The sequence below is a fragment of the Podarcis melisellensis genome (assembly GCF_964234715.1).
Source record: "Podarcis melisellensis genome assembly, chromosome: 6".
NCBI lineage: Eukaryota > Metazoa > Chordata > Lepidosauria > Squamata > Lacertidae > Podarcis > Podarcis melisellensis.
This window is the reverse complement of record NC_138538.1, coordinates 55744846-55771035: the sequence shown is the minus strand read 5'-3', so window position 1 is coordinate 55771035 and position 26190 is coordinate 55744846. Positions and strand designations below refer to the sequence as shown.

At 42.2% G+C, this 26190-nt stretch overlaps 1 protein-coding gene across 2 annotated transcripts in view; it reads left to right on the top strand.

Annotated features, from left to right (window-relative positions):
- Positions 1 to 22563, top strand: part of SLC1A7 (solute carrier family 1 member 7) — a 37977-nt gene extending 15414 nt beyond the window's left edge. For both annotated transcript variants that reach the window (XM_081915290.1, XM_081915291.1), the window contains 8 exons: positions 5618 to 5660; positions 5842 to 6061; positions 11021 to 11120; positions 12604 to 12837; positions 14539 to 14733; positions 17039 to 17173; positions 20495 to 20594; positions 21597 to 22563. In XM_081915290.1, the coding sequence (XP_081771416.1) occupies positions 5618 to 5660; positions 5842 to 6061; positions 11021 to 11120; positions 12604 to 12837; positions 14539 to 14733; positions 17039 to 17173; positions 20495 to 20594; positions 21597 to 21833 (1264 nt within the window). In that variant the 3' untranslated portion in view covers positions 21834 to 22563. The remainder of the gene's footprint in view (positions 1 to 5617; positions 5661 to 5841; positions 6062 to 11020; positions 11121 to 12603; positions 12838 to 14538; positions 14734 to 17038; positions 17174 to 20494; positions 20595 to 21596) is intronic.
- The last annotated feature ends 3627 nt before the right edge of the window (positions 22564 to 26190 follow it).

Genomic DNA, 26190 nt, shown 5'->3' with positions numbered 1-26190 from the left:
CTCATCATCTGTCACAGGTCTTTCTTGTGGGTTTCCCAAAGACATCTAGTTGTCCACTGGGATAATAGTTTGGTGGACTCAACAAGCCTTCGGTGTGATGCAGCAAGGCTGTTCTTACAATCTGTTTAACTGGAGGTGCTGAGGAATAAACCTGGGGCCACCCACGTCCAAAGCATGTTCTCTGCTACTGAGTTATGGTCTCTTCCCCAATATATCAGATTCCCCTCCAATATATAAAGACATATAATTGTCTTATATTGTAGCTGAAGTGCAATGAGACCCCTTAATTAACTGTCCCTTTAAATTTACCTTTGTGTTCTCTCTCAAAGGCTAAGAACGCATCCTAAACTGAACAGAAATTTGACTGTTTTTACAAGACAAGAGAATGACCGCTCCCCGCATAAAACGGGGGCGACCTTTGTGTGCACGCGTGCAGCCCCTGGATCTGTAGCAGCTCCATTCAGCATAGGCTTGGCTTTGCCTTTCCTCAGGTGGGATACCTGGAGGTCTCCCCTTAGCCAAGTCAGTTGTCCAATCCCACCTGGGGGAAGCGTTGCCAAGGAGATCAGGCCAGATTGCTTTCCCCTGCGTCGGTGGCTATCTCTGCTTGAACATATGTTCTCCAGAGCCGGCCCATCCCCCACAAAAACACTGGATAACCCTGATGCTCCCTAGGTCCCGGGCTGGAGACTGGGGAGGGAGAACGCCCAATGCCTGAGCCAAGGTCTACCCACATTTGAAATTTAATAAAGTTGTGGCCAATTTAATCCCATAGCACGTTGTCTTGAGTCGTTATTCCACATGACGGGGGGGGGCCGCTCGGGACCTGGGGACTCCGCCTGTCCACACAAAGTTTTGATTGTCATTGTTGACTACAGCTCAATGAATTCCCTGTTTGTCCAGAACCTGAAATTGTACTTAAACCATTTATAGCAGAAGACAGAGGTGTGTGCTGATAAAACATGACGCCTTCAGTTAGATTTCTTTTAGAATCTGTTAAAATATTGAAGGAATTAAGGTGCAAGTGACCTTTTTTTATAGCTATGATCTGTTTTCTGAGCTGACTTGCCTGCTAACTCTAAATCATACTTTTCAGCCTTGTGGAATACTTTGTCCATGGACAGTGGATGGACTCCAACCCCGGATCCTTTTTGTCGGCTGGTGTAAACATTTTTATTCTGGCTGGGTTTTCTTTGCAAGCTGAAGTAATTTTTACTTTTATTTGTAAAGCTTCTTTTGTATTATTTTGTTTTATAATATATATAAAACGAAGAGAACAATTATAACAAGAGACAAAAATTAAAAGATGAAAAACAAAAACTATAAAATAGGCATGTAGAATGAGTAGTTGCACATGAGTTAAAATAACAAAGCCCAAGTAAAGACTATCCACTTTATCAGATCAGGTATAGTTCCAGATTTTCCAGGCTTGTGAGTAGCATTGTCTTTAAAATGATGGCTCTGCTTTATATGTCATAAAAGGAATGCTAAATTATATAAAAAGTGTCTGGAGCTTATAGTTCTTGTTGAAATCACAAATTATGTGTGATTTTCTCCAGAGTGAGCAGTACCAAGCAATCAGTGTAAGATCTGGGACTGTTTTCCATTAAACTGCAATTGCTACTTATGCTGCCAAGATTATATATGAGACCAATTATTTTGACAATATATTTACATTAGTTTCATCAAAACTATTCAATAACATTGATGATGAAGAAGAAGGGTTTGGATTTGATATACCGCTTTATCACTACCCAAAGGAGTCTCAAAGCGGCTAACATTCTCCTTTCCCTTCCTCCCCCACAACAAACACTCTGTGAGGTGAGTGGGGCTGAGAGACTTCAGAGAAGTGTGACTAGCCCAAGGTCACCCAGCAGCTGCATGTGGAGGAGCAGGGAATCGAACCCGGTTCCCCAGATTACGAGTCTACCGCTCTTAACCACTACACCACACCAGCTCCCGATGTCAGAAATTATTAAAATTTGTATACTGCCCTTCATCCAAAGATCACAAGGCAGTTCACAACATAACAATACAAAATGAGAACACAAAATACATAATAAAACAAAAACAAACCAACAATCCTCTCCCACAAGAACATTTAAAATGACATAGAACCTTGTTCCACAAGAGTATTGTCACCATTACTCAATACAGATTAACAAACTGCCCCTATGCTTCCTGATAGCCAACTGTGGATCCTGAATCATCATTCTGGAATTTGTTTCCTAATGTATTCCAATATGTGTGAGAGCTACAAAGTGCTGAGGAACAGAAGTTGATCATGTATCTGATATACAGGTTTCAGTATTGGTCAAACAGTGCTAAGAAGAGTGTTGAAATAGATGTGTGGATCATCCTAACTTTACTAAACAGGAATAAAACATTTTTATATTTTAAAAAATTAATATTTCATGCTAAAACTAGGTATTTGTCTGGAATTTCAGCCAACAAAAACTCTTTTCTGTTTTATGCACCATTTTCCTTCCCCTCACTTGTACTTCTGTGTGATAAAAATATTTGTTATTACTTAATTTTTTATTGATCTTGGGCTTCACTGCAAGCCAGACAATACCTAAACATGGGACTTTCTCTCAAGACTCCATTTCTTCCCCTGAGGCATCAGATTGTCAGTCAGTACAACATGAATTACTTTATTTTATTTTATTTATTGAATTGACATTCTACTGCTGGCGTGACATTACGGTGGTGTACCAGGCGGAGTAGTGCAAATTCCCTTTCTTTCTTTCTTTCTTTCTTTCTTTCTTTCTTTCTTTCTCATATATTTTGCAATCATATGAAGGCCATCCTTTTACCTGGAAGTGATTCTTTTTTGGTCACTTCAAAAAAGCTAGTCTCAAATAATGTTTCTTCACCATAGAAATAAACAGCAATCTATTTAAAATATAGTGGAAGTATTCCAGATCCCTGTATTAAGAGGAGCAGTTGTAATTCCTGCAGGATAAAGAATGATCAAGAAATAAAATGCTGTAATCCTCCACGAATTTGGCTAACATTAAATCTAGCTACTAACCATCTGATATTTCTTCTCCTGTGGAGTCCCAGTTGCATTTTAATGCTGCCAATTATGGTTTAGGGAGCGAAGCCACATTCAATTTATTTTCTGCTCTCAGAGCTGCCATGGGCCACATGTGTCGTTCTTCTTCAGTTCAGGTTGAAGGGAAATCCTCAATGGGAATCTGCTGCTCCAGATGAATTATCCATCGCAAACTAATTTAATCAGTGCAATAATCCTTTATATGTCTGTAGCACCTCGCATCCAAAAATTGCATGACAAGCATGAATTAGTTAATGTGTGTGGATGGAATGCAGGTTTCATGGGGACTAATTGTCCCGGTGAAGTCAGCATCATTTGAGAGGCAAGTTAAAGGGAAATTCTCGGTTTTGTAAAGGTGTAGCTAGATGTTCATGCATCCCCCCCCCCTCAAATAATTACACTGGTACCTCGCGTTAAGAACTTAATTCGTTCCGGAGGTCTGTTCTTAACCTGAAACTGTTCTTAACCTGAAGCACCACTTTAGCTAATGGGGCACCCTGCTGCTGCCGTGCTGCCGGAGTATGATTTCTGTTCTCATCCTAAAGCAAAGTTCTTAACCCGAGCTACTATTTCTGGGTTAGTGGAGTCTATAACCTGAAGCGTATGTAACCCGAGGTACCTCTGTATTTTATTACTCAAGAAGTAATTAATTGCACAGATGTTATTCTCTTGATGTTGGGGAGAAACTCAACATCTTTCACATCACACTTTCTACCACTCATACCACAATATATATTTTTTCTGCTTTTTCCATTTCTGGATTACTCAAGTGTTGGCTGACTCTTAGCAGAATGTGTGACATGACTGCACTGTTTCAGATGGTAAGACCGTTGTGCCTGCACTGTTTGCTCTTGGATGGTTCATCATCCACACATGTGACACAGCACATTAACTAGCAGTTGTCATGCGATGAACATGCATGTATGAACAAAACTCAGGCTGCAGTCCTATGCACATTTACTCTATGGGGAGAAAATCCCATTGGAGGATAAGGCTACCAATGGCGACTGGCCACCATAGCTCTGCCTCTGAATGCCAGTTGCTGGGAATCACAGGCGGGTAGAATTCTGTTGCGCTCAGGTTCTGCTTTTGGGCTTCCCTCAGGCACCTGGTTGGCCACTGTGAGAACAGGATGCTGGACTAGATGGGCCATTGGCCTGATCCAGCAGGGTTCTTCTTATGGTCTTATGAAAATTCAGTGGGACTAATTTCTGAACAGACGTGCATGTAAGTAAAACTGTCTGACATGTTTGCCTAAGATGCCAGGACTTGATTGAGTCTCCATTGTATGTTCGGTCACATCGTTGTGGAAGAGCTATAGAGTTAAAACATTCTGACTGCTTCCTAAGATCAAAAGGGGAGGACCTTCTCTGTGTATCTTCTAGGGTGGAAGCATGTTTGACTGCGATAAGAGAGAGGAACTTCTCAGTGTCTGCTCCCTGATTGTGGAGACTTTGCCCTGTGAAATGTGGCTGGCTCATTCCTTTGCTTTTTTTTTGCAACAGTTGTTGGAAACCATTTTATTCCAGCAGGTTTTTGCTGTATGTGAAAGGTGATGTTTCTATGGTTTTAACAGCTGACCTTATCTCTTTGGTTGATTGTTTTATACTGTTGTTTAATAAAATTTGTTGTTGTTTAGTCGTTTATGTTATGTACTGAAGTTCTCACCCTGGGCCAGCAGGGGGATACTGTAGATAGTTATGCAAATGAAGGATCGAAAAGTGACGTTCAGTGATTGGATAGTTTGTATGCAAATGAAGGATCGAAAAGTAACGTTCAGTGATTGGATAGTTTTAGAAAATGGCAACAGTTACATTGTTCTGGAGCTCTATATAAGCAGGCTGACTGAGCTCCTCAGTTAGTTCTGTTCCAGCTTACAATAAAGAGCTGCTTTGGAAGAATCGCTGTGTCGTCTGATATGTTCGCCCACAACTTAACAGTTTAGTCGTGTCCGACTCTTCGTGACCCCATGGACCAGAGCACGCCAGGCACTCCTGTCTTCCACTGCCTCCTGCAGTTTGGTCAGACTCATGTTTGTAGCTTCGAGAACACTGTCCAACCATCTTGTCCTCAGTCGTCCCCTTCTCCTTTAATAAAAATAATAAAATAGGGATGTCTAAATGATGAATGCTGCTCTTAGTGATAGTTTTGCACCAGAAGGGTGATATATAAATATTTTAACAAGTAGAGATGGACAGACAGTAGTATCTCACTAAGTTTGGGCATGCAGGATCCTACTGAAATAGGACTAGATGATTTTCAGACTTTTTCCAGCACTTTGATTCCAGTGCTTCTGTGTGTCTACAGCAGAGGAATAAAGCTTTTGAAGAAGCTGTAGTAAGGCTTCAATTAACAGAATGTCATTTAGCTCCTGTTTGGCTACATATTGCAGGTTGCAGATATTACAATGGGAAATATTGGAATGTGATTGATTCCCAAATAAAATGCCACACAGATAGAAGTGGCCATCTAAAAGAAAGCAGCTTATAAATATTAGTGGCCCAATGAGTTCAATTTTTATCTAATACCTTGGCAAACATCTTTCTTATATCTTTTCAGGAACATGTTCCCTGCCAACCTTGTTGAGGCCACTTTTAAACAGGTGAGTGTCTGGACCACTATTAGTTTGAACACTAGGGAAATTTCCCCTTCAAATAAGCAAGGAGTTAATGAATCTTCAGAGGCATTCCGTTATCTGTTGATAAAGTTCCATTCATGAAGGGAACTTCAAAGTAAGAAAATATCCTTCTGCATGTAATGGAGATGTGCTTCCGCTCTTTCAGTACCGAACCAAAAGCACCCCGATTGTGAAAGCCAACAAAGCCGCGTCTGAAAGCACCACACGCCGAATCATTATCTACGGGGTTCAGGATGAAAATGGATCCAACATCCAGAATTTTGCCTTGGACATCACACCACCACCCGAAGTTATCTACAAGTCAGAACCAGGCACCAGCGAAGGCATGAACGTGTTGGGGATTGTAATATTCTCTGCTACCATGGGTATGTGGTTGTAATCTGTGAAGTTGTCCTTTGATGTTGGAGAATTAGCCTTTCTGTTTGGAACCCCTGGTGCCGTTTCTGTTCTTTCCCCACCTCAATAGCACCCACTTGAAATAGCTTTGATCATTTGAGCATTGGAGCCAAACTTCCAGTCACCTGCGAAAGAGCATTCTGCAGTTTTCGCCTGTCCTGCGTTGCTCTGTAGTTTCCTCATCTGGTATTTTTACTTCCCTCTGTAATTCATAGAGCTTGTGTGACAGGGCTAGGGGCCTGAGGGCCACATCTCTTCATGGAAACCCTGAAGGAGGATGTCTCATGTTTGCTAGGGGACTGCACTGAAAAATTTAGCACTGAATTTAGCACTGAAAAATCTAATGGTAAATTTAATTTACCATTAAAGTGAAATTTGTTAGTCATCACTAAGTTCTACTCTATGGATTTCAAATTTTGGAACGCATATTACAGTGAAGACCAGGCTCCCGTACATTGTGAGATTGCCCACATACTTACTGATTTTAAACGCTACAGGAGGCCATGATTTGGCTAAAAGTGGGAGGAATTGCTTGTGGATTGTATTAAACCCCCCCCCCATCTGCCCCATCCCAATTCAAGCCCAGTTTTCAATAAGATTTACTATTTGCTACTATTAGTTAATAACTGCATTTATATTCTACATTTCCTCCAAAGAGCTAAAGACAGCATACATTGTTCTCCCCTCCCTCACAACATCTCTGTGAGGTAGGTTTGGCTGAGAGATCATGATCAAATGGTAGAATGTTGGTGTGAGGTGGTTGTTGTTATTATTATTTATTACATTTGTATACTGCCCTCAGGTCTCAGGGTGGTTACAACATAAAGTCACAACATAGAATCACAAAATACATAATCAAAAGAAAAACAGAAACAACCCAATAACCCCCACCCCCACACACATTTTAAAAGGGCATTGGATGTCAATCAGCCAAAGGCCTGGTTTAAGAGGAATGTTTTTGCCTGGTGCCTAAAGATTCTGAAATGTCCTTCACGTTTTCCTGTTGGTGAATTTTCATTGCACTCCTATATTAGGAGGTTCGGTGGAATAGTTCACAGAATGCCCTGCAGGGAGCAGTGGAATATTTCAGTAGCTGAGCACTCTCTTCTCCTTGATTTACCCCCAACGCATTGGCTCCGGTCAAAATGATGTCAATTTTATTTTAAGCATAAATCTTGCTGGCATGAATTATCACATGATTGTCACGCTGAAGACTGATTCATGTACTGGACTGCAACTTCACAAAGAGGAAAAGTTTGTAGCATCCTAAAGTAAAATTCAGTTTCTGGAGCAAGCATGCTAGCAGATTAATCTAAAATGAAAAGCTGTTTAGCCCTTTCCAAAGAGGATATTGTGAAGTTGGAAAAGGTTCAGAAAGGGAAAATCAAAACGATCAAGGGGGTGGAGAATACTCTGCTGTGAGGAAAGGTTTGGTCCTTTTTGGGTTAGAAAAATGGTGAGTAAGGCTGCAGTCCACCCCCATCCCCTACATTACATTGGCCTTTGTGGGGCTGCTGGACTGAGCAGAGGCCTCCCTCCACTCAGTTCTTCCAGCCCAGCTGGCCTCCTGTTCAACCACCGTCTTCTGCTCACCGAATGGGTGGGTAAGAGGCCCTCTGCCAATATCCCCACCAGATGAGTTAAGTGGAAAGCCCCCAAACAGGACATTCGCAGGGAGGGTCTGGGGCTAACTAGCCCACAACCCACTGGATCCCAAGCCAGCCTCACAGCTAATTGCGGGGCAGGATTGAACCCTGCTCAGTTTGGCTGTGCACACCTGTTCCCTGCTTACTATTCTTTCAGAAAAGTGAATGACAGGGAAATATAGCATGCAAAGAGTATTGCAACAAGGGCAATTGTGAGAAAGGGTAGGTTGGATTTAGGCTGCAATCCCAGTGGCGGCCCTGAACCTGCATCACTTCTCCAACCCTGGACTCACATCCACCCAAACCTTTCATTCATTGCTTTATGTCTTGGGTGAAAGAAAAGGAGATATGAAAGGTAGGTGTTGAGGAGGGACCAATCCCCACTGGCCAAATTGAATGGAAGTGATATGAATCTGAACTACAGACATGGACATTTCTGTCAGTCACATGGAGAAATATGCCCAGGCCTGCTATTCATTTGCATGTGGCCTATAGCCTTGCCTTCTCTGTCTTCTCCCTCCACCTTTAGATTATGGACAGGGACCATTTCCACTTTTCAACATGGAATATCCATGTTCTCCTGAAGCTGCCATTTCATAATAAGCCCAGACTGGATTAAAATGCTGAAGTGCCCTTCAAATTTATGTTAAGAGGAAGGAGCAACATAATTCAAAAAACATATTGCAGATTTGAAATTTATGGCGAGCCAAAGATTAGCAAGTGTTGTTGTGAAATGGCTGCATCTTGACAGCAGATCAGCTTGTTTGCCATTAAATCAAGACTAGTGCTGAGACCTGGAACCTGCTGTACAAGCACAGACGTGAGCTCTGACACTCAGTTCTTGGCTGGGATATATTTGCTGTACAGACTGATATGAGAGTTCACTGAGACTTAGAAAAAACCAAAATCACTCTCACTAAATCATTTTCAAGAGTATTTTTTGTTGTTGTTGAAATGGTTCCCTGAATGTGGATCCTGCATTTTTTTCAGTGACTGATCTATGGGCTTCTCCTTCAGACTGTCCCACTTGGTTCTTGGCAAGGGACCTAACTGCGTTTCCTGCTGCTGGATCATGGATCTATTATCTCTTTATTTTCCCCTCTACTGCCACATGTTTATCAGGATAGACTCAGAGTCTACACATATACTAATGTGTGCCTGTAGGATCTCACATAGGGACCCTGCATTTTCTCCAGTGATTATCTTTGATTTCATGTACATATTTGTACCCTGATATGCTCTGCTCTGACCTACCAATGAATGTGTGGAGGTTGGAAGTGTGGCCCATGAGTGTGACTCTGTTCCTCCCACTCTAAGTAGTCAAATCCACAGGTGTGGTTGCATGAATTGCTGAACAGGTTTGTGTTGCCGGGCGTCCATCGAGCTCTTGCCCTAAACCTCCAGTTTCTGTTGACTTCAACCAAAGATTGGGGGGGAAAGGGGTGTGGTGGGTTAAGCAACAGGCAGGTGACAGTACCAAGCTGATAGACCATGTTCTGTTTAATGGTGATGTCCAAAGCATTCAGGGTAATATCCAACTAAGTCTTGCTAGGAACAAGGTAAAAGTAAAGGGACCCCTGACCATTAGGTCCAGTTGTGACCGACTCTGGAGTTGCGGCGCTCATCTCGCTTTATTGGCCGAGGGAGCCAGCGTACAGCTTCTGGGTCATGTGGCCAGCATGACGAAGCCGCTTCTGGCGAACCAGAGCAGCACATGGAAACGCCTTTTTACCTTCCCCCCGGAGTAGCTTTCAAACTGCTACGTTGGCAGAAGCTGGGACCGAGCAACTGGAGCTCATTCTGTCGTGGGGATTCGAACTGCCGACCTTCTGATCTGCAAGTCCTAGGCTCTGTGATTTAACCCACAGCGCCACCTGCTCAGAGTAGACCTACTGAAATCAAGGAACATAAATTACTGAAGTGTATTGATTTCAGTGGGTCTGCTCTGAGTATGCTTAGCATTAGATGCCACCCTCAGACAATGATCGTTTCCTCTCAGGATTGCAGTGACATTAAGCTACAAGGGAGCTATTCTCTTTTTGATAGCACCTCCTGTGTACCATGCTGAATGGCATGGGCAGTTAGCCAAGTACACAACGTCATAATGCCCTTTGGAGTGCTACGTGTTCAGTCCTGGCTCCTTCAGGTGTTTAGTCATGATATTTGCCTTCTGTCAGAAAGTCACTTCAGCTTGAACCTGGGCATCTTATACTCTTTTAAAGGACTCATCCTGTAGAAGTAATGTAGACACTTTGGGTGGAATCCAACCTAGCACTAAACCCCTCATTCCATCCCCACAAGGATTTCTGCTTGCGCAACGGGACGTTCTCCGCATCTCCTTCCCCATGAACCCCCTAAATTTGTTCTAGGGGTTACCCCAACCCCCTGGAACAGATTTGGGGAGGGCATGGGCTGTGCATGGAGGGAGGAGAAAGGTCTGTTGCACAAATGAAAACCCTAGCACTAGCGCAACATGGGCAATGAATACCGCCATTAAGTGCTTTGGATAGTTAAAGCAGACACATTCTTGTTTTTATAGTTTGTGATGCCTTATTAAAACATATTGCTACCAGCCACAACCCTTCGTAGCAGATGGACCGCTTATTGAAATAAATAAACAGGAGTGTCAAATCCCTCAAATTTAAACCCCACTATATGGAAACCCAGCAATACATAATTATAATGATTTTACCTGTAGCAGTTCCTGGCCTTTGTCAAGTTCTTGTTTGTCTGTTCTGCTGTGTAGAAATTAGACATCTGGGATTTCATACTTAGTTCCTTTATGTCTGCTAAGGTTGCCAAGCAAAAAAGGCAAGTGCAGTTAGGAATAGGATGCTGGCTTTTTTTCATCTAGTTTTCATCTAGAATCTGGACTGAAACTTCCAAATTCACTTTACAGCGACCACAAAGTTATAATTTTGTGTCTAATGGGTATTATGGGTCAGTATTATGCCCACAGTAGGTTTACCGTTAAGTCCAATGTAGGTTTACTCCTATGCAGAAATAAGTCCCACTGCAATCACGTACATATTTACCTGGGAGTAAATCTCATTGAACTCAGCATAACTTACCTCTGGATAAACATGCATGAGATTCAGCAGTATTTTTCCTTTGGGCAGTACAATGAAGAAAAGCCTACATTCCATTCAGAATAATAGAGACTGGCTTATATTACTGCAGAAACCTCTGCCATTTTTCAGGTTAAGGTGCACAGCCAATGTGGCCTGTGATGTAAATCCATATGATGGTGAATAAAATGAAACAACATTTATCTATTTGCAGGAATAATGTTGGGGAGGATGGGCAACAGTGGCGTTCCCTTGGTTAGCTTTTGCCAGTGCTTAAATGAATCTGTCATGAAGATAGTGGCTGTTTCCGTATGGTAAGTAAATGCAGTGTTAGGAAAAAATAAAGCTTGCAAGTGAAAGTTTGGCCCTCATCTGCAATATATAACTTTCAGTGGTTGGAGTCAGGCACAGGTCAGCAATAAAACACCTGCTGTCAGTGAAGTTAACTCTTTATTCAAAGAAACGAAAACAGCTCAGGCCTAGTGATCACAGCAACTCTTCTCAGTAGGTATTGCCCCAATGAAGCAGTTGCAAGGACTGAAGGTCCTCACCTTCCTGCCGCTCTCTAAGGATCCTCCAGCGTCCTTCCCCAGCAACCGAAGGCTCTTTTCTTCTTGTGTTACTTTCCTCCATCCTATTCATTCCTCTGCTGGTTCTGGGAGACCAGGGAGGAGGAGAGCTGGTCACAACAGGATGGAGAAACTCCCTGGCTTCTTCAACAGCCTGTCTCCACTCTGGACTGCTGTCTGCCACAGCCTCTTGCTGTGCACTAAACCCTGTTGCCTCCTCAGCTTCCAACACATCCTCCTCCCTCTTCTCGCTCTGACTACTCATTGTCTTCCCACCACCAATCCCTTGGCTCTGAGCCTTCTTCTGTTGGAGTTCCTTTGGGGTTCCCCACCTGATTCCTCCCACCATTCCTCTGCTTCCAGCCAGTCCATGACAATAGCTAAAGCAGTATCATACCACTTTAAACAGCCATGACTTCCCTCAAAGAATCTTGGGAACTGTGGTTTGTTAATGGTACCAAGAATTGTTAAGAAAGCACCTATTAACAGGAACTCAAGCGCTATGTTAGTATCGTGTGCCACAACCACTATTCTATGGGCCAAACTACATGTGATATGGGAGACTCATGGTTCTGATTTTATTTTTTTTAACCACAGTGTGTTATTTGGGAACCACAAATTTAATTATAGCAGCAGCTGTTGGGCGTGCATCAATGGTGCTATTAATTAGGTAATTTTAGACTTTGGGCGTAACGATCTACTGCAGTGGGTGGGGCAAGTGGCTTTTTAGATGGTCTTACTTAATTTACCTCAAAATGTGGTATGCCAGTTCTGCTGCATGCTTAACCTTTTAACTGGGGGCAGTTCTTGTAGCAAAGTTCACCATTACAGTTGCTTTTTCATCCACAGGGAAAATCACCCACAGAGACTATTAACACACACACACCAGCATCACTGGAGGAAAATTAGTGGCTTAGGGACTCGACTTGGACTGCAAAAATGGCCTGTAGTGGAAGAAATGTTCAGCATATACACCACACAATGATGCAAATAAAACTTGCAATGCTCCAAGGGTGCATTTCGGGTTAAAAAAACTAATCAGGAGACTAACTAATCACAACTCTCCTGTTTTGTATGCAGTTTGGCTCTAAAAACTTCTGGAACTGGCCAGAAGGGTTATAGTAATAGATGGCCTGTGTCACAGAACTAGTTCTGTATACATATAAGTTCCTTCAGTTTTTGGGCGGAAGTGTTCTTTCACATTGAATATCACTGTCTCCTTCCCCAGGTATTTTCCATTTGGAATAGTGTTCCTTATTGCTGGTAAGATCTTGGAAATGGATGATCCATCAGCCATCGGGAAGAAGCTAGGCTTTTACGCTATTACTGTGGTTTGTGGCCTGGTGGTACATGGACTTTTTATTCTGCCAATGACATACTTCTTCATCACCAAGAAGAACCCCATTGTTTTCATCAGAGGGATTCTTCAAGCCTTGCTTATTGCTCTGGCCACCTCATCCAGGTACCATATAATGAATGAAACACTGGCACAGTTTTACCTTGCACTCCTTATTTTTGTCTAGCTCCCTTACTCCCAGTTCGCTAAGGCACTCATGCTGCAGGGTCCCCAAATCCAAGTCTCCCAATCCCTGGATTCTAAACAGTGACATATCCAATCCATCTGACTACAGCACTGGCATTTTCTCCACCGGCCCCACCATCTCCCCCCTGCCTTGCTCAGAGAATTTTCCTGGATCTGTCAGCGGCTTCAATACCCATAGCAATCCTTCTGGATTACTTGGATAGGGGACACTAATCTGCAGGGGGCTTCCTCTTGCCACTTTGGTATGTAGCCAGGTTTGATCTGGAAATCTTCTGCCCATCCCATAGAAATCATCCTTTGTGGTGTCACTAGACAAACAGAAGCTCAAGAAGGGTCCTGGCAAGAAGCCCAATGTTGTACTTTGTGGCCGGTCCCTGCAATACTTCCCCACATTCCCATAACACAAGAGCTGCTCTACAGATTAACTTCATAATCCAAACTATAAATAGAGAGATCAGGGTCAAACCAGGTGTCTCATACCAGCAGTCTTCTGCCGTTTGAGAAATAGTGCAGAAATGCAAATGGCCAGCATATGTAGTCTTCTTATAAGAACATCCCAATACCCAGTTGAAGATAAAAGTCCTATTATGGGGGGGGGGTTTTATGTGGTGCTGATGATGCCCTGGTAGAGTTCCAAAGACAGCCATGAGAAGGGCAGTTGTGATAATGGAAGCATTTGCTTTTATTATATTGAGATGGATGAATGCTGGAACTGAGTACATTGTGGGCAAAATAATATGCACTCATTCTTCTTATTTTTTTAAAAATCAGAGCTATGTTTTTTGTTTATTAGGGCGATATCTTTATTAGGGCAACCAAAACATCAAAAAATAGTGCTCAAGATTTTGAGTTCCTCAAAATTCTTTGTCAGCTTGATGATAAAAAGACTACAAAAGGGGTGCGGAAAGACCAGTAATGGCTGATCAAGCCATCTGTGCCTACAGCTGCTAAGTCTTAAGATGGAGTGTGGGAGACATTTGAGTTAGGTCATATCAGGCGCTTTGCAGGTTTGGGGTTGCACCCAGGCCTCCTGGAAAAGAGAAAACACATAATGGCTGATCCCCTGTTTCTGCAAGTGTGACATCAAGCTGCTACTCAATTCCGTCTCCGTGTTTCTGGGTAACATTAGAGAAGAACTAAGGCTCAGGTTTAAGCACCTCGCAGAAGCTGATTATCTATATCCATTTCAGTCTGGCTTCTCATTTGGCATTAGGTCATCACAGCTCATATGATGGCAAAAGAAATCCTGAAAGACTTGTTCTCCCTGGTGCATTCTAGAGAGTGACTACCTTCAGCAAGGCTTCTTCAGCTAGTTATTTGAACTGCACAAAAAATGCAAAGTGACTGGAATGAAAGGCAATGAGAGGTAATGACAGTAGATAGGAAGCGCAGCTGAATTTTGGGATTGGGGAGAGAGAACACCAACTTTTATTGCCATCTGTTGTTGGCCAACTCATCTTCCTGAGTACGGCTACAGTCAGTACTGACCCTGCCAGTAGGACCATAGTATTTTACGGATGCTTCTTGGCAGTGCCACCTGCAGGTTTGAGATAGCCCCCCTACTTCAGACCTTATGGTGTTGCTGACTTCACTCTCTTTTTCTCCCCATTTTCCTTACAGCTCAGCCACTCTGCCTATAACCTTCAAGTGCTTGTTAGAGAATAACCATGTGGACAGGAGGATTGCCCGATTTGTGCTCCCAGTGGGGGCAACAATCAATATGGATGGGACCGCCCTTTATGAAGCAGTAGCAGCTATTTTTATTGCTCAAGTAAACAATTACGAGCTGGACTTTGGGCAGATCATCACCATAAGGTAAAAAACCAGTTTACAAAGGGGGTCCCATATTTAGCAAGCTTGACTTGCAGATATTTCCTGCAAATCTGCGTACTGTGCACACTGCTGATACATGATCCAAGCACCCTCATTCATAATTACATATGGGAAAGCGTAGAGTATATTTCTTTGAATTGGTTAGGAAGGCACAGTGCTTTGTGGGAAGTGAAAGTTCAGAATGGATGCCCCATGGTAAGCCTCTCTGTTAGCATTATGATGCTTTTATGGGATCAAATTCTAGAGCTGCGCATTTACCTGGGAGTAATCCTCACTGAGGGGGACGCAGGTGGTGCTGTGGGTTAAACCACAGAGCCTAGGACTTGCTGATCAGAAGGTTGGTGGTTCGAATCCCCGCGACAGGGTGAGCTCCCGTTGCTTAGTCCCTGCTCCTGCCAACCTAGCAGTTCAAAAGCATGTCAAAGTGCAAGTAGATGAATAGGTACTGCTCTGGTGGGAAGGTAAATGGCGTTTCCGTGCGCTGCTCTGGTTCACCGGAAGTGGCTTAGTTATGCTGCCACATGACCCGGAAGCTGTACGCCGGCTCCCTCGACCAATACAGCAAGATGAGCGCCGCAACCCCAGAGTCGGCCACGACTGGACCTAATAGTCAGGGGTCCCTTTACCTTTTACCTAATCCTCACTGAACACAATGAGACTTGCTTCTGGGTTAACATACAAAGGATAGCACTTCGGACCAGAAAGAAATGTAGTAGGAAAATATACAATTTTTGATCGCCACCATAGGTATTCTCTGAAACTGCATGTAACTTCAGAGACTTGGAGATAGCTTCATTCATTTGCCCCGTTCTGTTACCCTGCCTGCCAGAAGACTCTGTGTGCTTTGAGCTCTGTTCCTTGTAAACTAGGCCCAGCTTACATTTGTCTTATAAGCAGATTCCCAGTTGTGAATTTCTAAAATGAAAAAAGCTCAAGGATCAAATGAGCCTGTGAGCTAAAACATCTGATCTGGAAGCTCTTTCTCATAATTCCAGAAGTGTGTGGCTGCTTGTGGTCACACAGTGGTTAGAGAAAGACACTCTTCATGCTCCAAGACGTACTATGATTTACTTATTACTTTGCATGTGCCAGGGCTGAATCCTGGGATGCTAAAGGGCGGACCTGGTGAAGCCTAGCTTCATAGTTATGCGCTGTAAATTTCACAAGCTTTTAATGGCTAAGAGTCCAAACTGTGGAGTGGGTAATTTAAACACAGGATGTCTGGTGTTTGGGATGGAGGTACAGTAAAACAGACAGGTTTCCAGTAAAGTAGTGGTAAATGAATTATCAGACCAAAAACAAAACAACTCACTACTGAATATTTAAATCCATGACTGTGTCATTTCTAGATCCTTCATAATTTTGTTCAGACTGAACCAAAGTAATCAGCTTTATATTAGACTATGTTTTTATGTAGCTGTGATTTGCCATTTCAGTTCTTGTGCTCACTGGGATTATTGTTAAGAGCAGGGGGATTCCTGCCATTAATTTTATTGCAATTAATTGCTTTGTTCTATGCTAAATGTCATACTGCCCAGTGTGCAACCCAGCCAGACAAATGGGGGTCATGTCTGGCAGCAGCCAAGTATTAGTATGGCACAATACATGGTTGGTTTGTTGGTTGGTTGGTTGGTTGGTTGGTTGGTTGCATTCGAGCTTGATGGGTCACAAGTTGCACTAAGGTGTAATAAGGTGTGTAAGGTGTATTGAAAACAAGGAACTGGATTCCGACTCTGCAGAAACCTTCTGCTGATGTTATCCCACTGACTTTAACAGTGTCGCTTGAGAGAATTATTGGGAGCTGTACAGAAGGAGTCAGTCTTTCAAATATTTGGGGCCTAAGTAATTTAGAGCTTTAAACACTAACGTGAACACCTTGAATTAGGCCTGAAAATGAACTGGCAGCGACATTGCTGGCACATTAATTGTATTCACACAATATCAAGTTGAGTTTGGCAGCTTCGTGTGGTGGGACAGCGGCACAAAATTTCCCCATCAACTGTTTCTTGTGAAGGAGGGCCCAGGTCCAGCTCTAGTAGTGTGAAGCCTGTTGCATGAAATGGCTCTGGTGGGCCCCAGATAGGGATGTTCATCACCATTCACATCAAAATACCCCATCCAGCCTATTCAATGGACTTCTGTTCCAGCTCAGTTCAGATTGAAGCATATGAGAGTTACTTATAGGTGTGGATCAAATACAAGCATGGATGAAAACTCTCTGTTGGTTCCAAAGATGTATTCTTCCTTGTTAGATCATTAATATCCTTCTCTCTCTCTTTGGTAAAAGTATCACAGCAACTGCTGCCAGCATCGGTGCAGCTGGAATCCCGCAAGCTGGCCTTGTGACTATGGTTATCGTCCTTACATCAGTGGGGCTTCCTACAGATGATATCACTCTAATCATTGCAGTCGACTGGGCCTTGTAAGTAACGGGATGGTGTGGTTCTTTTTAGACTTTTCTCTCATCTTCAAACCAAACTGAATGTGTGACTATTGAACAGCTGCATTCATAGCAAACTACAGTGCACTGTGAGCTGAAAGGTGCAATAGAGGGTGGTCATGTCATGAAAGTCACAGAATTGCTTGGCTGAATCAAACCAAAGATCTGTAGTACAGGACACTATTGCCAACAGTGGCCAACTAGATGCCCATAGGATGCCCATAAGCAAGACATGGCAATCATCCTTTGATGAGACATACTGATTGTGAACTTGAAAATTAGATCCAATAGATTATAGATTTTATGATGGGGAGAGGGAAGGAGTTGGAGCTGGATGGTGGGCTGATCCAAAACTCTGCCCCCTTCTGTAGGTCACTTTGACGGGTGGGTGGGGCTGCTTACCTGTCAATCACATGACATCAGATGATTAAACTGAACCTCTGGCCTGCAAAGGAAGAATAGTACACTCTTGATTCTTCATTTCTTTGTTTGTGACCCTGGCTTGAATTAAAAGAAGAATTCATATCGCGGCTACAAATATTCTTACTTGTAGCGTCAGCTTGAATTCAATCTACAGCTGCAAAGAGAGACATGGGAATGCACTCTGAGTATGCCCCCTGTTGTTGCTAATAATAATAATAATAAATTTATATAACACCCTTCATCCAAAGATCACAGGGCAGTTTACAACATAAAGCCGTTCGTCATTTTCAGCTGTAATTATGCAATTGTTGAATTTGCTGTCTTTTTCTGTTGCCTCACAGTGACAGGAAAAAGAGCCAAATTTAAAAAGTGAAATGCCTTTGGCATAGAACTGTGGCATTATGGGAAACTAAAATGGCAGCTAGCAATGCTGCTGTTCACTGCCACTAGGGCTCATGGATGTGGGAGGGGATTCCCAGGGAGCACTTTGCTGAGGGCTGCCGTTAACATCTTTTCTGGCTTACAGCTTTGACAGGGGGACAGACTGTGACTGTGGGCAGATCTAAACATTGCAGTGGCAGAGCCATGTTTTCACCCACATACACATATCTACTTAATAACATATGGTTCAACCTAACCTCCATTAAGAAGAAAGAAAGAAAGAAAGAAAGAAAGAAAGAAAGAAAGAAAGAAAGAAAGAAAGAAAGAAAGAAAGAAAGAAAGAAAACCTGGACAATGCTGATCTTGGACCACCCTTTGCTTTTTTAAGCCAAACATCTGGATGTTCCTGGATTTCAGCTTTATGACCCACATCAATATATTAACCAATGTGATTGAGTTTTCAGATGTGCTTGTTTGCATTGGAAAAATAAGGAAATCACATGATGTGTTTCAGATAGATTGCAGCTCTGCCAAGATGAATTTGACTCGGCTTCAAATAATGTACTAAGAGTAGTTCCAGCTAATACACCTGCCCTTTCACCTCAATTTTGTATGTTCAAAGCAGCTTAAAAGCTGCATTTTACAAATGTTTCCCTTTCAGTTTTTGCTCTGTGAAAATGAAATGGGTTTTACCTTAGGACTACAAAACAACCTATGTGCAAAGAAAATAAAGTGGGAAATATATCATTTTAAAACAAAAATGTTACCAAGAGCTAACACACACAGTAATAGTAAATGCTAATAATGGAGAGTCATGTAAGCTGCAGTGCCAAACATACTCTATCTTCTCCCACTTCATTCCTTTAGCAACTCGAGGAACTGAACTGATCACTTGCAAAGAGCTTTCTTCCATTGCTCAGTCTACATCAGATGCCCTTCTACTTTCCCCTTCTCACCAGTGGAAGCTGGTCCTTTAGGGCACATGGAGCACTGCTCCGCCAACCTGGGTTTGCCATCAGCCAGCTCCCCAACCGCTGCGTCCTTCTTACCATCAATCCAACAGGTGGCTCTGGCTGTCAGCGTCCTCCTCCTTAGTCTCAGCTTTGCTTGTGTAGGACTCAGCAAGGAGACAAACCGAGAACTAGTCGTCTCTGCCTGCCATTGGTTATAACTGATACAGTTGGCATCCTTGCTTTTCGCCCCACCAGTCCTAAAGGCCACTAGCCACCACTGCCTCCCACCTTCCTTCTCCTCTCTGAGCTCTCCCCACCACCACAAACATTAAATTAGGGGCCACGTTTCCTCATCCCTGTTTTAGCTCAACCAACACACTCCTGGCCCCTGAAGTGCCTTCTCTTTTCCAAGTGGAATCAGAATGTGTTCTACTCTCCATCTGGACATGCTTAATGGCTCCTCCTGCTTATGTCTTATACAAACACCCCATACAAAGTACACTTTCCTTCCTTGTTCTCCTGTTTTTGTCTTTAAAACACATTCCAGTTTTATTTTTATATCCTTGGCATAGGATTGCTTCCTTCATTATTCACAAAAGGTCCTTAATATTTCAGGACTGATAGAAGTCTTTTACAAACTCTTTAAAGCTGCTGCACGGGATTCCACACTTTACAGAATTAATTCCAGATCAACCCATTCAAGACATTTCTGGTGCCATTTAAATAGAATCCAGAGACCAGAAGTGCAATGTCAGTTGGGGGAAGGAGGTTGATTTAGGGAAATCCGGAGTGAATTTAGCCACTCAGCTACTACCCAAATGCTATTTTGCTCCATGTTTCTTGCTTTCGCATTCCACCATGCATGCCAATATTTAGAATGACAAAGAGTAGAGCAAACAAAATGTATAAGGGTTTTTGCCCCACCGAATTGACTTTTTTGATCCTTGGGGAAAAAAATACATGGGGGAATTAAATACAAAATGCAGGTGCAGAAGAACAGACAGTCATGGCGTAGAATCACAGGTTTGGAAGGCACAAAAATGTTTATTTTTGGGTGATATCCTTTTACTTTTTTTGGCATTCATGGGATGCTTCCAGACTGCCCCTATTTTTGAATGGTTTTAACACACATACCAGAAAATCCTGGTTGATTGGAAGGTCTTGTGCAAGAAACCCACATCCCTCAAAGATTATGTTTTTTGCAATAAGGAAAGTGATGAGGATATGCACTGGAATGTGTAGGATAACACTTGCTTTGACTCACTGTTGTCTCACCTCCCTGCTAGCAAATTGGGATGAATCTATCATAAGATCAGTTCAAGGTGCTTCCATATTTGGCCCATTTGGTCTAATATTGTGATATATGAATTTACACTCAGTAGGTACCTTTATTTCCTATTCATAACTGGCTGTTTTAGCATGATATCAGATTATATTCATGGACTTTTATTTTGCATGGGAGTATAACAGAGAGAAGTCTAAATCTGTGAGCATTTGCATAACAAAAGGAAATGGCGTCCTTAATGTCCCCACTGTGTTTTGACAGAGACAGATTCCGAACAATGATCAACGTGCTGGGGGATGCTCTGGCTGCTGGAATCATGGCTCACATCTGCAGAAAAGAATTCACCAAGGATGGGTCTGAGGTGGGAGAGAATTTAACAATGGAGTTATAGTGTTGCACTTTCAACCAGAACAATAACAAAAATGGAATGTAGCGGTAGGCACATTGTGTGGTGGATTATCAATGTTTGAGGGCTAAACTGTGTGTTTAAAATTATATTTATCCCGTGTTAACAGCCTTTCTTGCACTATACCACTTCAGACTGCAGATGAGTATGGCGCAAATACAGGAAGCTTTGTTACACCGTAAGCCTGCAACTTACGCGCATTTAACTTGTGCGCGTTCAGCTTTACGCACATGGCAAAACATAAATAAAAGGGGGCAGGGTTCCAGGGGGGAAGGCTTTGGCAGTCCCACCTGCCATTGACCCAAAGTGCTTTGACCATATGTGATTTTGGCTTTAGACGCAGTCCCTGAAACATAACCCCCCATAAGCTGCAGGTTTACTGTCTTGAGTCAGACATTTGGTGCATCTAGCTTAGCACTGTCTACAAGGACTAGCCGTGGCTCTCCAGGGTTTCAGATGGGAATCACTCAACTTGGAATTGAACCTGGGATATTCTGCATGCAAAGCAGATGCTTAACCACTGAAATATGACCCTTCCCCATGTGTTTAAATGATTCCCCTTACTTCAAAACTCTATACTTTTGGAGCCTGCTTTATAGTGTGCCTTTCAATGTGCAGGAAGTTATTGTTGTTTTAGTGTAGGGAACACCCGCACATGCACCCCCCCTAATCTGAACTGGTACAAGTCCAGAAGGGTCATAGATTTCTGAATTTGTAGCTTCAATCTGGATTGTAAATCCTACCATTTTGAAACATGGCAATGCCCTATTGGATTTTGACAGCTGTGTCCCTTGTGACCATAAATATATACGGTAATTCACAGCACACAAAAGTGAGTGTGGTTCAATTCCTCTCCATCTTTTGAAGGCCCCAAGTTTCCATACATGTTAACGATACCACATGTAATATTTTACCATCTCTAAAATAGTAATGGGAATCTCCCTGTTCCATTCATAGGTGCCTTTGATCTGTGAAACAAAACCCATCAGTATCCACCAGATCATGGCTTACCAGAGAAATGGCTGTGTGAAGAACATGAATGAGCCTCATGGACCTGAACCATCAAAGACATTCCAGCATCAAATACCTGTTCAAGTGGAGCAAGAAGAAAACCCGACAGAAACTCATACAGAGAAATCTAGCAGTAAGGACCACTGCACTATTGAAATCAATGAACTGGAGACAAATGTGTAACTGTTATTCTGGAGGTATTTGAAACCTAATGACTACCTCGCAGCTGGAATTGGGAGACAGCCTTTTGCCTTGAATGGGAAAACATGGAAGGACTGCCATGTGCGAATTACGGCTGTGAGGCCAGCTGTGAACATCTGTGAAGAAGAAGAAAGAAGGCTTCAATGAGCGTGGGGGTTTTTCAGTAGCTTGGTTGGTTTTGGTACAAAAGAACTGATCAGTGGACAACTTTGGTTTACTCTAGGCAACCTTATGTGACTCTGCTTATGATGCTCTTTAAAGGAAATCTGACCCCTTTAAAATGATTCATAAGAGCTAACCATCTCACTGTCCTCCTAATCATGAAGATAAGGTCAATATTCCCAATTCCTTTATTTCACTGAACAGCTTCAAAATTAACATTAGCCTCAAACAGTAAAACTTTTGCATTCAATTAACAGGGCAACAAATCAAAAAGGCATTTATCTTAGTGAAAGGCCAAAGTAATACTATTTCCCATTTGAAATGGGACGTCATTATTATAAACCTTACCAAATTAAATATGTTTGCACATGGCAACATCAGCTCATGGAGTCTTCCCTCTCCTCCAGAGATCATGATCTCTGCAAGGAGATCATAAGCATGTGCTTTCATTTTCAGCCAGCTGCTGATTGTCATTATATGCAAACCTTGACAAACTGTGGTTAGGGTTTGCTATGGTTTACTGAAAGAACTCAACTTTAAACCATGGTTATTGATCTGGCTTATCCTCCTTGTAGCATGCCAGAGGAGGAAAGAGAAGACTCGTATGATTCATGTGTGTCATATGAAACAGTGGTTCATGTGAATCACGCCAGTAAGTTATTATGTAGCAAACCACTCTGAATTGCAATTTAACTCTCCATGCTATCCATTATTCTGTTGAAATATTAGTCTCTCTGTACTCAGGTTGACTCACTATTCTGTGAGAGGAATTCAAGCACTCTAGATTTGTGCAGTTAAAGTGGTTTAAAAGGACCACTTCACATCAAATCCATTTTTTAAAAAAAATAATCAGACCCTTTGCAGTTTGGAAACTGACAGAAATGTATTGAAAAGTGAGGGACGAACAAATGACTAACGGGAAGATGTATAAATATCGTGACAGCAAATCAGGATGAATGCAGGACTGATACTCATTGTTGTATAACTGCCCTGCAAATAAAACAGAATGAATACTCAATAAAGGCCAGTTATAATCTAACCTCTGCATAAGCTTTGTGCAAGCAAACTCAATAAACTGGTTTTCTAGAGGAGCCCTATGGAAATTTCATTGCATTTCAGTAGCTGCATTCTCCTATATCACCGTTGGCTGTGATGGTAATGACTGAGTACAAAAAAGGGATCTGTGCAAATCGGGGATTCTCAAAATCCTTTTCTCTTTTACTTCTTTTGCAATACAGAGTGTTTGTTACTTGGCTAATCATTTTTTAAAGTTTTTCATGTGCATGTTGCCATGTATATTACCTTTTTGGAACTAATGAGAAGGTTGTTTGTTTGTTTCTTTAACAAACCTGTTATTTGGAAGAGGGTCTCAAAGGTAGGCATTAAGTTTGTCTACAAATATCCCATCATGTTTGCCTTCCAAGTGCCAGATGCATGTGCTTCTCTTCTTCGTTTTCCTTCGTTTAAAAAAATCTTGTTCCATTCTATAACAGCATCCACAGCATCTAGACTGCAGGAGTCCAGACACACACACAAAACCTGGTGCTACAGAAGAGTACGTAACGTTCTCTTCTTTGTATAGACTGTATATATACCATGACGTTTATGGCCCAGATCGTTTGACTAATATAGAGCTTGTGGTCAGAGAGCAGACTAAACATAGGCTGGGATCCAGTGTACATGACTGGCACATTTTCATTGTAACGCTGTCCTCACTTCCATAGTAAATGTTCTTGTGAACTCCCATCCTTAAACTTGTTTTTCTGAATTAATAACCATGTTACACACACACACACACACACACACACACACAGCTAGACCTTCAGCTCCATTCCAAGTATCCAGCCACACATTCCTGTGCTTCTAATAATGGGAATGGAAGTCGAAGCAGCTTGAAGGATGGGGGAAGACTGTGGCTGTTGAATAGGCTATGCCAATTTCTCAGTCTAATTGGCAGAAGGTTATTAGAGGCAGCCAAGACTCCCATAGTCTTGTTGCACAGAAGATGGAATTGATTCTACTCTGAGAGCTAGTGTGATGTAGGGATTGTATCCAAGTGACTTTTACTCAGAGTAGGCCCATTGAGATTAATGACCATATCTAACTTAATTTCAATGGGTTTCTTCCGAGTAAACGTTAGGTGTCTACAACCCTAGGATTGTGACTGAGGAGAGTCGGGTTCAAACGCTTTCTAGCTAGGGTTGGGCCATTTGGTGTCACCCAGCCTAAAAAAATTCTTGAGATTAGAAAGGTGGGGAGGAACCAAGTGTGCCACCTAGAGCTCCTTAGAAAGGCAGAATAAAAATGTATTAGAAACCTAGCAGGTGACGTAGCTTTATTCTTGCCCCCTGCATGATGACAAGGTATGTCTGCCAAAATTCTCCTCTGCAGAACCATTAAAAGTGTGGGAACCCTTTTCTCTTCTGTCTCTGGACAGCAGATGTGGGATCAGCAGGTTCATCTGGTAGGCCATGACTTAGGGTCGGATTCTGAAGAAGAGGTGACTGAGTGATTGGAAAGCTGCCTGCTTCTGAGACTGGAAGCTATTCTCCTTTTCAGTGCCTGCTTTGGAGAAGAGAGGTCCTTTTATTTCCCTAAACCCTTCTGTTCACTTTGAGCTGACTTCACAGTTGTTCTCTCTGCATCTGCTTTCGTTCTCTTTTCTTTCACTTCTTCTTCCTTTCTTTTAAAAAAAACTTTCTCACGGATCACTCACTACGCTGGCATTTCGCTGGTCTCCCACCCCTGCCTTATTCCTTCACTGGAGGGAGGGAGGAACTTTTATGTCACATCGTTTGATGAGAAATAGAGACGGGGCCTTTGGGGGAAGGAAGAAACGATGACACGATCTTTGCCACATCAGAGCCACCCCTAACATTTTTATATTGGTGGGAATTTGCTGTGGACCCAGGCTTCTTATTTTTATATATAGGTTGAGATACTTTAAGAATGTTTTCTTTATTTCTCGAATCCTTAAATTATAAAACAACTCTCCCTGTACAACCAGTATGACCAATTGTACCATATATTGATTACCAGTGTTTTCAGTGGGAAATGTTTTTAATAAACATACCGTTGTGAAGAGGTTTGTCTATGTGCTACTTAAATGAGATGATTTTTCACCTTCAGACAGAGATTAATATTGTCAGATATCTGACAAGATGTTCTACAGCTCTTGAATTAGATATTTTGAATATAGCTTTCAAATTTGCATTCTCAGAGAGGATTTATTATTATTGGAAATTTTAAATTTGAATACTTTGGACATGTTGCCATCTCTCAATTGTCTTGATCTTTGCAGGGTTTGCATATGAAATCTAACACGTTGTCAGATACTACATATAATTACATGTTAATGAAATGATGTCAGATTAATAACATTGCATCATAACTACCAAATATTGTTCAACATTAAAAGCTACTGTTTGCCAACAATCAAATACAGTCAAATGTTATATACCAAGTGGTTTTCAGAGTGTTTCTGGGGAACCATGAGTTCCTCAACGAGAAGATAACTAATGGGGGACAAAATAAATTTGTGTACATAACTACTAATTTTCCAGTGGCGTGCACAGTTGTAAGAGAATGCTAGATGTATTCTAACACACATTCTCAGTTAACAGTAGTGAGGCCCAGCAGTGGCCCAGGTGAACTGAGTGTGCTCTTAGACATGACCCAGATCATTCTAGAATATGCAAGAGCTTTTTTGGTTGATGCAGAGAAAGTTGCCTGAATTGTGAGATATCATTGCATAGGACAGCAGAGTCTTGTGGCACTTAAAGACTAAACTATTTGACATAAGCTTTTGTGGACTGCAGAAGACTTCATCAGATACATATTGGGCTAAAACTGTCCTTATACTAGTCATACTAGTAGCATTTATTATTTCATTATATCACTCTTATTAGTATGAAAAAAAAACCCCACTCCATTCTGCAAAAAAAAAGGGGGGGAGGCTGTTTTGCTTATTCCTTTATGACATGGATTTGGTGCATGTCTCTCCACAATTATAATTTCCCACAGTTTACTGTTTAAGTGATCTATAGCTAGAGTCCTGAAACATATGGCTGCCACAGAATTTGCTTCTATTCTCTATTTGTGCACGCCCAACAGAAACCATTTCAGTAGTGTGGAAGAGGGGGCCCAGTTAGGTAGGCAAACTGTGAATTCAGTCTCA